The sequence below is a fragment of the Charadrius vociferus genome, unplaced genomic scaffold, assembly GCF_000708025.1.
Source record: "Charadrius vociferus isolate BGI_N301 unplaced genomic scaffold, ASM70802v2 scaffold14, whole genome shotgun sequence".
NCBI classification, from domain to species: domain Eukaryota; kingdom Metazoa; phylum Chordata; class Aves; order Charadriiformes; family Charadriidae; genus Charadrius; species Charadrius vociferus.
The window spans coordinates 8312023-8328041 of record NW_009648876.1 but is presented as its reverse complement, the minus strand read 5'-3'; the positions used below and the strand labels follow the sequence as shown (position 1 = coordinate 8328041).

The 16019-nt window shown below is 40.4% G+C and overlaps 1 protein-coding gene across 1 annotated transcript in view; it reads right to left on the bottom strand.

The window, feature by feature from the left end:
• Positions 1 to 2115: 2115 nt before the first annotated feature.
• Positions 2116 to 16019, bottom strand: part of MIPOL1 (mirror-image polydactyly 1) — a 158667-nt gene continuing 144763 nt past the window's right edge. The window contains exon 12 of the mRNA XM_009887017.1: positions 2116 to 2650. Within this exon, the coding sequence (XP_009885319.1) occupies positions 2584 to 2650 (67 nt within the window). The 3' untranslated portion in view covers positions 2116 to 2583. The remainder of the gene's footprint in view (positions 2651 to 16019) is intronic.

The following is a 16019-nucleotide window of genomic DNA, read 5'->3' as shown; positions in this document are numbered from 1 at the left end:
GGGAGACCATTCGGGAGAAAGGTCACTAGTGCTGGCCTGACTTCATACCCTTTCCTAGGCATCTTCTGCTGGTTATTGCCAAAGGCAGTCTGGGCCAGCTGGACCATTGGTCTAGCACAGTACAGTAGTCCTTACATTTTTATCTCTATTCCTTCCTCACCACTTCCTCAGAGCAGAAATGGTTCAACAGCACTGACAGCTCAGGAGATCTTGTCTTTCACTTAGTGTGCTAAAGCTCAATGAGGGCAGGAGGAAAAAGAGCAGTTGAGTCACTGTGCTGGTTTTGGCTGGAATAGAGTTAATTTTCTTCATAGTAAGCTAGTATGGCATTACGTTTTTGATTTGTGCTGAAAACACTGTTGATAATAACAAGGATGTTTTCATTATTGCTGAGAAGTGCTTGCACAGCGTCGAGGCCTTTTCTGCTTCTCACCCCACCCCACCAGTGAGTAGGCTGGGGGTGCACAAGAAGTTGGGAGGGAAGAGAGCCAGGACAGCTCACCCCAACTGGCTGAAGGGATATTCCATACCATATGACGTGATGCTCAGCATATAAAGCCAGGGGAAGAAGGAAGGGGGGAAGATTGGGGGTGACGGTATTTGTCTTCCAAAGTAACCATTATGTGTGACAGAGCCCTGCTTTCCTGGAGATGGCTGAACCCCCGCCTGTCAATGGGAAGTAGCAAATGAATTCCTTGTTTTGCTTTCCCTATTCAACTGTCTTTATCCGATTCTCCCTCCCGTCCCAACAGGGGGGAGTGAGCAAGTGGCTACGTGGTGCTTAGTTGCTGGCTGGGGTTAAACCACACCAGTTGAGCAAGTGCTGGACAGCAGCACGCTGGAGATGGTGAAGGGGCTGAGAGCCCGGGGGGTACAGTCCTCTGTTCTGGAAGCATTAAATTTTCTTCCCACTGAGTAAGCGTAGGGGAGAGACTCCAGACTCACTGGCTATTTCAGGATTGACCAAAGGTCAAAAACAAGCACTTCAGAAGTTTCAGGAAGTGACTTGGGTAAATTTGGCTTGGAGGAATGCTAGTCATCTCCCTGCAAGGGCTTAGGTTTGGTCGACTGAAACCAGGAGGAGCTCAGGACTGCAGCCAATGAAGGTTGAAGTGGCATTGAAATGTCTCCCCCTATCCAAAATTAAAATTTCATTTTCTTCAGCTAGACTGCCCTATCATGACATCTGTACAAGCAAACATTAAGAGGGAAGACAGCATAACAACATTAAACACAAAGCAGAGTAGGCAAGTGGAAGCCTTAGGAGCTACACCCACCCTGCCCAAGCTGGCTGGTCCTGGGAGTAGCTCAAAGCCCACTGTGCTCCTGAGATTCATTACTGAATTTGGGCTGCTTAGAGATTAGAGCTGCCTTCTTAAGCAGGTTTATACGAGCGCTGACCTGACCCTTCTCCTCACCTTTGGTCATGTGACAAAGACATACGGAATACAGGGACATGTTTGGGTCACAAATATAACTCTAGGTGAAACTCCGTTGTATCTGTAAGGTCTATAATGTACCCCAAATTTTCCTTCTCACCCCTTGGTTTCTCCCCTCCCTGTAGGATTCTACCCTTCAGCCCTTGAGTTGAGTCCCAGGGCACTTTGGGGTACACAAAGCAGAGGGTTGGCAGTCTGGCCTCAAACCCAACCTGGATGGTACTCCTGCACTGCAGAGCAATCAGAGGTCTAGAAGAAACAGGCAAAAGGTCTTGTAAGAAAGGGGTAAGGGACCCACCTTACACTGAAAAGGTGAATTTTGACTCTACAAGGTAGTTTCCGAATATTTGAGAGATTTTCCCTCATAGGAAACAACAGAGCAGTGTCTAAAAACAATAAAGGAAACCTTTCCTGCTGTCTGAGACACTGTACAATGTCAGAAGGTTTTCATGTTGCAATTTATGAAGCTGTACCTCCAGTGAAACCTAACTGTACATTTCTTTTTAATGTACGCTGAAAATGCCATGTACTAGCAGTAGCTATTCAACCACGGTACAAAGTCACACATGCATCCTTCCCTTACATGTAGCCACGGTCACTAGCTGCAATTCAATGGGCTATGAGCAAGGAGGAAAAAAGTCTCCAATATATTAGCCAGAGATATTTCTTGAATGTGAACCTACTTTATCAATTGATATATTTAACATACAAATACTGGAGTGTTTGCAGTCTCACAATTAACATAAGGGATTTAAATTTTGAAAGTGTTTTGCAGGATTTTGCACCTGAAGCCTGCAGTATTTGAAAACACAATCAAGTTGTGCCTTGCGGCAGACTATAGTCTAGTAACATCGAGAGGACAGACTTAAAATAAGCATCTACATCATTTTTCACAGTACACAGTGCCACAATGCATCTGCTTAAAAACAAATATATGTTTGCAGTGAAACATTTCAACAAATCACAGAACTCAGCAGCAAAGTAGTTAAACATTTATGATTTGATTTTATCTCAGCTTGGAATGTCGCTGGAGTGTCCCACTTCTAACAACTGTTTGCTAAGTTAAGGCTTTAGTGTTTACACAGTGCTGAATGAAGCAGCCTGGTCACCAGATGTGAATGCTTCCTTAGACTAGAGCTTTCAATCAGATCACGGTCCTAATGGTCCCTGCTCCAACCTTCTTCCTCAGGACGTCCACCAGCCTTTCCAACCTGAGAGGGGGCAGGGGAGAGGGAGAGGGGAGAAAAAAAAGGAAGCTAACGTTAGGAATGTTCTGGCTGAAAGAGACAGTGTTTGCACTGAACCAAGCTGTCCTGGTGGTGGTCACGCTCAGAAACAAAGCACTACTGTAAAAGACAGACATTAAGGGAAAATACAGACAACTTACGGAAAACTTTTTAACCTACAACGCAATCCATTTGCAGTCAGTGATACGTACCAACTCACTTTTCTTTTGTAGTACATGTACTATCTGAGGTCCCTATAAGGCATTAACACAAAACCCTGTGCAGCAATCCGGTGGCATATATACACTTCGGTGTAAGCAGGACACTCAATTCTTGCACTTTTTAAAATACAAGTAGCTCATGGCTCTTGTTAAATGTAACACTTAGCTGTCGTTTCCCCTTAAAAGATACCTTGTCTGTTATCCAACAGATACTTTTATTGTCCAGTTTATAAATTTATGCCTAAACCCCCATGTCTTTTATGGAAAATTTTTTTTCAAAATACTCAACAGCCCAAGTTTCTGAGGATGTGGATGATGATATTTTGAAGGTGGCCCATATGATGATTATGTTGACACAACTACAGAAAAATTAACTGTCTAAATAAGTAGGACAGAAAGCTGACTAATTATCTCTTAGTTTTAAGGCACAGGCTATAAGCATGTCCAGCATCTCACTGACTTAATTTGTTCTTTCCTTCTGTTAAAGTATGCAGGCAAATGCAAAAGGCTAAATTTGTTCAGGGTTTTCCATTTGCACACATTTATCTTCAGCACTCCAGTAATCATGAATTCAAGCTATTTCTTCGTTTTATCTTTATTTTATGGAATCCTTCAATGAAAGCTCTCCCACAAATAATCTAACTATATAAAAGCAGACTCGGTGTGTAGTAGAACACTTTTAGAATCATGTACAGCATATTAGACACACAGCTTCCATAACGGATAAAAAGAGTTGTGGGTTCAAATAGCTGTACTCACTGTTGCAAAGCTGACCATTTTTTCTTATCTGAAAAGACAGGGTTGCCTTTTTAAAAATATATTATACAACATGAGGAATGCAGATAGCAAATAAAAATAACACAGTGTTATCAAAACTGCAAAATTCATTTTATGTTATGGATGTATTAGTAACTTCAGTGCAGGAAAACTAGCTAACACGTCTTGGATTTATTGCCACAAGTCATGACTAACGCGCATGGTACGTATTGAAACACTCTTGTTTTCCAGGAACCACCAAGCACCACGAAGCTACACCTCTCATTGTACTCACCTGGTGACTTAATTCCTGAAACGAGATTAAGAATTCACCACCCTAATGTAATTATCAGACACCAGGAAATATATGTGGAAAGTTCAGCTGGTTCTAGCTGTTTCACAGGGACTCTAAAGGAGTGAAAGCACAGGTGAAAAACTATTGCTTAGTTACTCTTCTCCCTTCAGTTTTCTATGTATCGTTTTTCCTACTAGTGCATTTTACCTGGTTTTGTAACATACATCTACTGCACTTCTTCGTCTTTATGGAGGCAGCAGCCAGACAGTCATCAGTCACTGCAGTCAGTCCATGCAAGTATGAAGTCAGCACTTTCACAAGTTATTTGCTCCTGAAAATTTTCTCAGAGTGGCTAAATCAATGTTCTTTGGGTTCTAAGGGTTTTAGCTGAGTTACTGATAGGTCATAGTTTCCTCAGCCTCTCTTACTGAAAAGTTTCTCTGTTAAATCAGTTGTTAGTTCATGTGCAATTTCAGAAAGTAGTGGCAGATCAGTCGCCACTTTTAACCGCATGTATGTTCAGAAGCATTGCAGCTTTCTCAGCCACTTTGTCTATCACTGGAGGTCTCTTTCTCTCTTACACTAGCACCCTCTCTAATGTGCTTCAGAGCCATAAAGCACAGCAGAAACATTTCAAACTGTCAGGACAAACAGAAAGTTTGGGCTGCCAGTTGTTTTCTGGGCAACAGCAGAAAGGTAGTAAAATCTGAGGTCACGGTTTATTTAAATCACTGTTCAGTTAAAAAGAAATACTGCGTGCCTTATACAAGTGGGGGGAAAATGACTGCAATAATTGAGGTTTCATTTGGGGAGATGTAGGTTGGAGGTCACTGCTTATACACTGTCCTGCAATTGGGCTTAGATGTGCACCACTCTGTGACCAAGCAATGACACTGCACACCAGAGCAGACAAGTTAGCGAAGAGCTGCCCATGTTTGAAGAGAAATACCACTGGGATGAAAGTAGCTGTCTTCTGTTTAACCTTGAAACTGTCAGGCTTCATTGAAAATAATGAGGCTTAACAATCATAGCTTCTGCTTTTCAAATGAATGATGACTGAAATCATCAAAATGAGGTATCCCGCACCAAACACAAACTGTGCAGGGCTTATTTGCCTTTTGTTTCAGTCATGTGTGGATTTGCAAATTTATTTACTCTTTATTAGAAGAAAGAAAAAAAAAAGCAGCAGGGGATTAAGAAACCATACCTTTGAAGGAGATTTAAACAATAATGTAAAAGAGAAACTGTAACAGCTATTTATAAGATAAAATAACAGAGGGCAAAATTCACCCCTACACAGACACAAGACCCAATATACCACTGAAATCCCACTTAAGCCTACAAAATAAAGCTATGGGCTGAATCGGTGGTTAATAACTCTTGATACAGGCCTCAGGGGGCTTTTCGGAACGATAATCCTGGACTCTTTGTTCACCAAGGGCCCAACTCTGCCATCCCGACTCACACTAGGCAACATTTTTCTTTGTGAGTAATAAAAGGCAGCTAACAAGGCCGTTTGTGTCAATGAGGTACTACCTGCAAGGGGTGAGGGTGGCAAAATCGCCCCTTGTCGATAAGGCTCTGTATCCAGCCCGGCGGGATGCTGCAGGCAGCTCCTTTTGGAGGCTGAGCATTTTCATCTGTGGTAAACTGAAGGAATAATCTTATACCTCAAGATCAAAGGTAACTTAAATATCTAAACAGATGAATGGGAGGTGCTGGGAACTACCCTAAAAGTCTCGGTGTTTGTGGAGTTTTATTCAAAATACAGAAGACACTGACCTGAAGAAAGAGACTTTTATTACTTTGTGCAATCATGATGTATCTGCCACTATAATCTCACCGTATTTTACTTAACTGAAAGCAATACTGACTATGTTTGACCGTATACTCAGACACAGATTTAACAAATGACATTTATCTTTTTGCTTGTGAAGGAAACAGTCCTCATAGTATAAATTAAATACACGATATAACACAATCTTCTCCTGAGATGTAAGAGAGACACTCACTGAACTTATTTCATGAAGCAACCAAACAAGTCATTCAAGAAGAAAGTATTTCAGCTGGTGTTTTCGGTCAGACAGAAGAATGACATGGTGGGCAACTCAGCTGCAGCGCTGAAGGTCCAAATGTGCAAGGACAAACAGACACGTTTAGGAATGTCCAACAAAGCCTCTTAAGGTCTCACTCCTCCTTCTCACAGATTTCAATGTCTTGCTTAGAGATTTTGGAAAACCCCAGTAGGTGACCTTCACTATTTCTTGGTACTTAACTAATTCTAGAGAATCTGTCCCTTAACAAATAAATTTTCTTAGCAAATGCCACTTCAGCATTCTCTACACAATTACTGTGTGTGTGCACATGCAAAATGAGTACAAAATGGCATATGCAACACAGGAACAAAATATATATTCAGATAGATAGGTACAACTTTGGTTTTATATATACTGACTTGCATGTACCCAAAGTAAAGAAGTCTTGCATTTTTTGGGATAGATAGAATTTGCGTCCATGAAAAGCACAAAGACGAGAACTAGAAATATTCTTTATCTACACTACCTATTTCTTTAGTGCTCAGCTCAGTGCTTCCATGAAATGGGAAAATAAAAAAACCATAAATTAGGACAGTGACATCTGGCCCATCTTTATTTTTAAGTTAGCAGAAGATGTAACATTGTGAAGAGTCTTGAATTGCAGTGCCTTAATTCTTCCTCAATACAAACTTGGAATTAGGCAAATCTGTGTTTTAATACAGAAATAAAAAGATTTCCTTGAGGGGCTTACTGCTGTGATATTACCAGTTTGAATATGTACTTTTGAAAGTGTTGTTAAGCTTAAGAAGGTCGTCATCTTCAGAGGAATGCTACCTAAACAAGAACATTGCTAGGTGTGTCTTCCCCGAGACAAATTCTCAACCATTCTCAACGCCTCTTTCAGTTATTCCAAATTGTGTTCTCTTATCACCTATGCATACATCTGACAGAATGCCTGTATGGAGTGTATGTTGTTATATGAAGCGTTCTTATGTAGCTCCTGAACTGTCTGACAATCTGATTTGATTTTTAGCAAAGCCTCACAGAGCTCTACTCCCTTGAGTATAAATAATTTTGGTTTTAGAATCAGTCTCCATAAAGTAGACTTAAACCCCTCACTGACAGAGAAGTTTGTTCCAGGAGCCCAGAAGCTGGATGTATAGTTGCAAAAATGTTATGTACTGGTCTCCAGTGCTGACTCTTAGGTGCGTTTTTGGCTTGCTCTCCTCTTTCACGTACTCTGTTGAAGAAGTCTAGCTCTAAACTGTTGCTTGGGATCAATAAAATCTGCAACTGAGTGAACCCACATAGATCAGTATATCCTCCCACACTGCTCCATCTCCGACCAAACGAACTCACCCCAAAGGAGAGCAGTGGCCTTTATCCACAAGTTCTGAATATGACAGTTATGCAGTCACAGAGTGACCTTCCAGGGCATCATGCCCCAGAAATAGCCAAAATGGATACCCAACTGAAAGAAAAGGGCATCCGTCAAGTAGCCTATGTCCTAATCTGCAAAGCAATATATAGACTAGCTGAAAACAATAGCTTCTACCTGCAGATGGAGGAGTTAAGTGATAAAAACAAAACCCTGTTGGATTTTGAAATGCTATATAAAGGCTTATAAACCTAAACTATAACCCTTGGTTATCTTTCCAGTAGATAAGATTAGGCTCAGGCTATGAAGATGGCCTTACTTGCGTGATTTCTGGCTTCTTGTGGAATGTGTTTTGCTAACACTCATTCCCATTAGAAACCAAGCATTTGAAAATATATTAGGTAAATAAAATGCATTGGACAAGAGCATTACAAGCAGTTTAGCAGTAGAGCTCAGCGAATAACTGACTGTTTGGTGACTGGTCATACAAACAAATTCAGTCAATTTCATCTCAGAATAAAAAAAAATCCTTTCCTTTCCTTTTCCTCTCCTTTCCTTCAGTCTTCCTCTGGGATATATTTCATCAAATCCACAATGGAGTGCTCATTTTCAGGCATTTTCTGTAAAAGTCAAGGAAACAAATGACACAGAGAAGAGAGGCTGCAGCGATACCAGTCTCACCTAGAAACCAGTCACATGGATAGGAACATTTGCTCAAGAGGCTGGAGGAGACTGGTTCAGCTCTATTATCTGTATGGGGGAACTGGACTCCTGCTGCTTCCCTCTCAAGGGAGCAGCACTGCGCTAACACCGGGTGCTGGCGTGGCTTGTTCTCAGTTTCAAATGTTGAGGCTGCTCCGATTGAATAAAACACTTAAATATTCACTGGATCAAAGCCTGGAATGTAAGGGTATGACCTCGCAGCGAGTGGCCTGTCTACCATGCTACAGAGGCATCGCACTCCTACCTCTGGGTGGTTCCGTGAATCTTTAATTATTCTTTGTCTTCAATTCAGGTATTACTTTTGCCACCTCAAAAGCTTGCCTTTTGAACAATAATAATTTTTGATCGACTCACTAAAAAACATTGCCGGTTGCATTTAACCGTCATACACCAGTCGGTAACAATTCCCTCACACATCATCATAGTGGTAAAGACTACACGTGGTTCAGATGCACCAGGCTGCCGCTCTCTACTTAACAAAGTTCCCTCTGCACCTTTTGGCTCGGAGACTGGGCGCCTTTCTAAACGACACGCTGGAGTTCAGCAGTGGTTTTGAACCTGATGCAGGAATTATTGAGTAAAATTCAGTGCCCTGTGTTAGACAGGTGGCTGGACTGACCAGTATTAATGGTCCTTTCTGGTCTTAAAACACAAGTCTTAGAGACTGATTTAGCAGCATCAGCGAGCTCTAAACCGTGGTAGACCACAGTGTTGAATCTAATCACTCCAGGCACCGCCGCCAATTCCTGCCTGCCCAACACTGTTTGTAATGTCACTCCAAAAAGTATGTTCCATTAAACTTACAGGCCTTAAATTTGGCAGGGCAAACCATTCTGCCTCTGAAAAGCACTGTCACAAAACAAGCATTCCTATTAAATCCCTTTCAGCGTCTTCTCAACCCAAAAGAGTAATTCTGTATATGATTAAACTTAGAAGTAAATACAGCCAGTTGGGCTCCTGACAGCAGACATATTTCAAAATAAACCTGGCTTACACAGGCCTTGGCTAAAATATTAAGCCTTTATCTGTGGTCCACAATAACTAATCTTGTCAAATTGTTTGCTCTCTACCTTCTGTTTGGAAGATTATGAGCAAGCTCACCATTACTATTCACCTTGTGCCATCACTAGCAGCAGGAAAAGTGAGCGGTAAACACAGTTGGTCTATTTTGACAGAATTTCACCCTACTTTGCATTGATGGAGATTGCTGCACAGTCCAGGATAACAGAGAATCAGGACTTTGCATCTATGCTGGATTTAATGCCACCTTGTGAAAGGTATTGCTCCTTTCCTTTCAAATGCTTTCTCAGGACAGCACATACTGATTGCCTAAACCAAATGAGCTTATGAGAAAGAAAAATAAACCCTGAAATCACTATGTTATAACCTCATCTGTGTTTCAGAGATCTGCAACATGTTTATCAATTAGATGAGGCAGAGACTCTTACTATTGGATGGACCATGCATATCTGAGCATGTGACTGATATTAAAGAGTTAAAAATTTAACAATAATTGAAATAGAGGATATATTGGCATATGATGGTCAAATGATACCAATCAGATTATTTAATCAGATCACAGAACTTCACCTGATTACTCCAGCTTCAGTCTAACAGTTTATATGCAAATTTTATATGTTTTACTACTTCTATTTGTGCAAGAAAACCCTTTTATATACCTCCTTCCATAAGCTTGAATTACTTTTAGCACTGACAGTTACTGTTTCTACCCATTTGGGATCACAGGTGGTCTCTTTTTTAGGAGAAATCTTGACATTGAAGTTTGCTCCTTACAGTGACAACATTTCCACAAACTTTGTGCTGACATGAATAGGCAAGGGACCCCTGGATTTTCTTGCCAAATCCTTTCTGGAAGTCTCTGTCATCTGCTCAGGAAAAGCTAGCAGCTTTTATTTACCTTAAGCTAATATATATTTCCTAAAGAACGCATTTTTTCACAATATTTATTCATTTGAAGAGGGAAAAACATTACTTCCTATCGACTCCTGATGAACAGTCATTCTGCCTGTTGGTAATGATGTTGGGTATCGTTAGAGTGCCATGAATCACAGGCAACCTTATTCTGTCTCTGAACTGTTTCCCATCTTCTTCTTGAGAGCAATACTACTTCATAAAAGCAATTATTCTTTGCTTTGAATGCTCACAACATGGAGGGATGATCAGAACTTTTATGTAAAGTGTTCGAAAGGCAGACATCAGGTCTGTTTTGCATTATGTGTATTTTCATGTGGCAAAACAGCATGCAGAGAAGTGAAACGACTTGCTGAAGCTCAACCAACCAAGAAAACTGAAAAGACCCACAAACTTTTTTCCTGTCTAATTTTATGTGTAAGTAGTCTTGAGCTGAAGCAGGTTTCTCATGCATACAAAAAAACCCCCCAAAAGTGTATGCATAAATACCTGCAGAATTAGAGCCTAAATTGTTGGGTACAGAGCTGGAAAAAGGATTTACTTTTTAGAGGATTTTGTTTTGTTCCAAATCCCTCTTCAGGAATATTTAAAAGCAATGTCAAAAATTGATTATCTAAACAAATATTATTTCAAACTTGCTCAAAACAAACAGACAGGATTCCTTAGGAAATGCAGGACCAGCAGACTGATATGCATTTAAGGATCTGTAGAGAATGGGGTTACTAACAGACTCTAAACTTTAAAAGTATCAGCCTGAAAGCACCACGTTGCACCTTTCTGTGTGTTTCAAACCAGTCTTCCTTGTAAGGCCAGGTCTGAACCTCTCAGCTGCCTATTCCAAGCCAGTTCCACCCCTTTTGGGCATGTTCTGGTCAAGTCTTGTTTACAATGAGTTTGTAAAATCGCAAATACTGAGGTACTACTCCGGCTGCTTCCTAAGTACATCCCATCAAATCACAGCTTTGGCAGACTCCTCTTGATATCATAAACAATAAAGACAACATGAGCTTTTTTCTTGATTCCACAAATATTTTACAAAACCCGATGCAGACTTGCTGGCTCTAGACAGGTCCCACCCTTGTGACCAAGAGTAATCTGGAGCTTATGGAGAGAAAATTCCTTCCTATAAACCATCATTAAATCCCTCCACTTTACATTTAAACCAATCATTTTTACATAGGTTTGATATATTTCAATAGATACGCCTTCCTGGCATAACTGATAGGATATCACCCAAGCTGGAATGTCTTCTACGATATTACTGAGAGATCAAGTAACAATGGAAATGGTTTTTGATGTAAGAGGAAAGCCTTTAATTAAGCTCACACTTGTGATAAATCCTTCGTAACGTGCTCAGACTGGTAGGTAAACTCCTCACCCTTCCAGTGTGATACAGTGGTGCCCACAGTCTTCTCCTGGTTTCAGGGCAACTCACACTTAGTCATACTTCTGAAAAGTATTTCTAGAAAAAATTAGAGCAGTCTTCCCTCAGTAGAGGACTAACAAAAAATCCATGGCTGAAACACCTACTCCTCCTCTTAATGTTCACAATATATTATATATAGATGTTGTCAACATGAAGCTTGTCTATTACGGTGATGTTGTTATGGCGTCCCCTACACAGGGATAAACCCAGAAAAGATGCCTAACTGCTCATTTACACACAAAAAAGGGGCTTTAAGAATCATAGAATCATAGAATGGCTTAGGTTGGAAGGGACCTTGAAGATCACCGAGTTCCAACCCCCCTGCCATGGGCAGGGACACCTCCCACTAGACCAGGTTGCCCAAGGCCACATCCAGCTTGACCTTGAACACCTCCAGGGATGGGGCCTCAACAATTTCTCTGGGCAACCTGTTCAGTGCCTTACAACCCTTAAAGTGAAAAATTTCTTCCTAATGTTTAATCTAAACCTGCCCTCTTCCAGTTCAAAGCCATTCCATTTGAGACTTAGCATCACAGACCAGTGTCTTCTACAAGTGTAGTGCTCCTTAAAATACTTCATAGGCTTTTTATTAAGTTATCAGCCATTTAAGGCCATTAAGGTAAAAAAAAGCCTTCCCACTTCTAAGCTTCAGTAACCTTTCTCCAGTAGCCAGCAGACAGTCTCCAACTGTCCTCTGCACCATTCTAGCAAGACAATTCACATGAGATACTTTTTCACTGGCCTTCTGGGCCTACTTTGCTCCATGTTCCTGCCATCCGACTGGGAATGAGCTTCTGCTCCTGGGAGATGAGTGAATTCCTGAGCAAGGCTGACACAGGAGAGAAGCAGGGGACCTTCAGCTCATTTTGAGGACAGCTTTAATTCCTCTGAACTAGTGAGCTTGCAGACTCAGGCCTTGGTGACAATTCTGCCTGGTAGTAACACGAATGGGACTGATTGTAGGAGAAAAACCTTTTAATCTCTGCTGATAAACGCACAAAAAATTGTCTTTATATCAAGATTCACAAAATTCTTCAAAAGCATAGAGTGAAATATTTTCTCAGTGTTTGAAAGCAGAGAGTGAAACGTGTTTTGTGTCGAGTTCACCACTTAGGATATCCCTTTTATCAGATGTAGAAGTTCATCTATTACATCCTTCAAATAATTTATATGATTATCTTATCAAATAAAAGATTGAGGTGATTGAGATGGATATATTATGAGGCACAGAATAAAGTGCTAAATACAGTAATTTTATTATACACCTCTCCAATACCTGCAATGTCTTCCACTCAAAGGCTGAATTCTGACACTTTGTATGGGCAAAAATTCCATAATCTGAAGCTGAAACGGTAAAATTGGGTCCTAAAAATTTACGCCTTCCAACAACCCAGTGTTTAGATCTATATCCTTACACCCACATCACATCCTGCAAAAATGTAGAACGGGAAAGCCGAGCAACTTGCCAATAAAATAGTGGCAATGACGGGATTAAGGCTTTTGTTAGCTCTCATACATATAAACACAACTGATGCTGCCTTTCTACAAAATATTGTTAAAGAAATTAAAAGCCTTATGGTAAAATCTGGCTATTAGTTAATGACTCAGCATTATATTAGAAACATGAACTGTAATTTTCTCCTTGGAGCACTAGCCCCTGCTTCAGTAAAGGTACACTTAATTTTAAGTGTAATTTTTACACTTAATTTTAATTTTAATAGAAAAAATTAAATTATTTCAAGTTTGCTTAAAATTAAATACCTTGCTGGCCTAGTCAGTTATTTCTATTTGTTGCTGTAAAGAACTGTTCCAGCAATTCTTTAAAAGATAAGTAATTCAGAAGCTTCAGAAAGTCTGGGTTTTTTTGTTGAGCTTCTGCACATACATTTACAGTATTCAATCTTTTGCATATGTTAAGAAACAGTATGAGTATTAACAGAAAGAACCGCAAATTTATTTTTATTCCTTCAGCCAAGCCACAAATAAATGACTCTTGCAAACAAACCAAATACTATTTAGTAACGGCAGTGTAAATGCCATGGACTTATTTTATTTGGAAATAAAATATTAAAGTAAATGATTATTTGCTGTGACACTCATTTTATCGTCTTGGAAAAAAAAGCAAGTCTGAGAAAAAGTTTTCTCGCTGTTCTTCAAGGAGCACTCAATCTGCTTTTCAAAGTTATTTAATAATTTGTCATAGAATTGTTAACTATAAGCCTACAAATACTGTGTCAGCATGCTTCTTCCTATTGGGCAAACAACTTCAAAATCTAATTTGTTTGTGTTATTGGTCTTACTAAATATTAGTCTTTGCAAGTCTGGTTTACGCCATTGATGTTAACTATGCCAACATTCTGATTATGTTCTGAAGTATTCCACAACAAGCTGATATTATACAATACATGCCCAAGAGCTAGCTGATCCAGTTTACTGAGCATACTTAGTGTATTTTGCTACTGATAAATCAATAAACCCATGTTGTAATCTACAAACTTCCATCTCTGTGAAGCAGCTATAAGCAAACTGTAAATGAACACACAGGTCAAAAACTGGGATGCTGTGATTATGTTGACTCTGAAAACATTTGACTCTCATAGAATACATTTCAGTGTTTGAGAGAATGAAGTTTCAGCGCCGCTTATATTTTTGTGAAAGGCTGAGATGATAAATATTCAAATGATGATAAATATTTGTGTTTATATTGTAACTACCCATACTTTAAGAAAACAGTATCTGCACTGCAATCCACAATTTACAGAGGTTAAGTAAATGTAAACCATAGCTACACAAAGAAAATAAATACTTGACTCAGGCTGTATGCTCAGTTTTGCATTCTTCATCCATGTGAAATTCCCTGCAGCCAACGGGTATCTCGGGTGTGCAAGGAATGCAGGAAAGGCTTATCTGTCATTCCCTTTGGTTGGCATTTTTTGTCTTCGTTCTGTTAAGCACACTACTGAATGTAATGCTGGCACCGATCATAAACTGTCAGATGTTAAAGGCCTCAATTTAATTTATGACACCCAAAATATCCATGAGAATGGTATCCCATAATCTGCTCTGGCAATGTCACACATTGTGACTGTACGAGACTTTTGGTACTGATACCACAAACTGCTGTATTAAGGGCCGTCTTCAAATGAAAACAAGATGTCAAAGGATGTTATGAATTATTAGTACTACAAAGGGTCTCAGCTTCAGTAATTCTGAACATCATTGAGTCTGTCTTTTGGGACTTGAGAATGGGATCTGCAGCTCCACGTGCGCTCTGCACTTGTGCATTCCTCCTCCAGACTGCACAGAGAGCACGGCAGCACCTTGGGATGGGATTTGCAACAACTAGTTTAAGAAGGGCGCTCCTCAACTAGCCAAATCATTTTTTTTTTATTTTATTTTATTTAAACCTCAGACCCTTAGTTTAAGTGTCTTGCTCCAAGCTGTCGGAAGGTCCTGAAGCTGCCCTTCTCTAAAACTAATGTGAGGCCACTTGTTTCTTCTAAGGTGACAAAGATAACAGCAGTGCTACCACTCCTCCTTTTGAAAACAAGTATAAAAGATCACACTGAGTATCGGCTAGAGCATTCAGCCAAGCTAAGGAAAACTTGGTTTTAACCCACATCTGCCACTTCTCAGGAGAGCTGTACACTCCAGGGCAGAAAAGTCTTCTCTACTTCTCTTGCTGAAGCTATGAATTTCTACAGAAGAAACATCTGAAATGTTATTAGACCTGAAGGTGTGATTCTGTTGGTGGTGATGGACGGCGCTCATCTCGAAAATAGGGGATGGGTGTTCTGATACTGGTTTTGTATTTATGTTCAACAGGCATTAGATAAAACTGAGAAAAAGCCCTAAAGGAAAGTGCCAGAACCAGGTCTCACTTCTCAGAGGTGAATAGCCTACTCACTGTTCTCTGATCCGAGAATCCTGCATTATTTTCTGCTATGTGGTACTACTTCAAGGCAAGGAATAGAGAGCATCCAGACCAAACCTGTGTGGCTAAAACACCCCCCTGAGATACAGAAGATCTGAACCAGGATCTCCTCAGATGGAGGAGGAAACTCAGCTCTGTTCTGCCGCACTCCAGAGGAGTACCCCCACTCCCAAACAACCACTTGGAAACCCAGGGTGCGGGGGCACAGATGCCGAGGAAGCTTTTGAAAGAAAATGTCCGAAGTCCCACTGCTCTGCATGGATCTTGGTGCAACCGCTTTGCATCCCTGGTTCAGCACGTGCTTCCCCATTTGGGTCTCCAAGGAATCCAGCCAGAAAAGCCAAAAATACGATTGTTTTGTATTTTTTCAGTCAGAAGATTTCTGCTTATACTAACCCAGGTCCTCTCTTCTTTGGGCTGGGAAGTTATCAGTATTAGTGGTACTAAGTTCTCAGGCACTCCCTCCATCACAGCCTGTAAATTTTACCTGGACTGTAACATGAAGTACGCAATTCAAAAATTGGTAAGTGAAGTGTCATCCCGTAAAGATAATATAATCCAATGCAGAAAATACATTTCATTACAGCTTTGCATGAATAATCAGGTAGCCTTACCAAGGGAAACAAGATCTGCCTAGTGATACAGAAACCTGG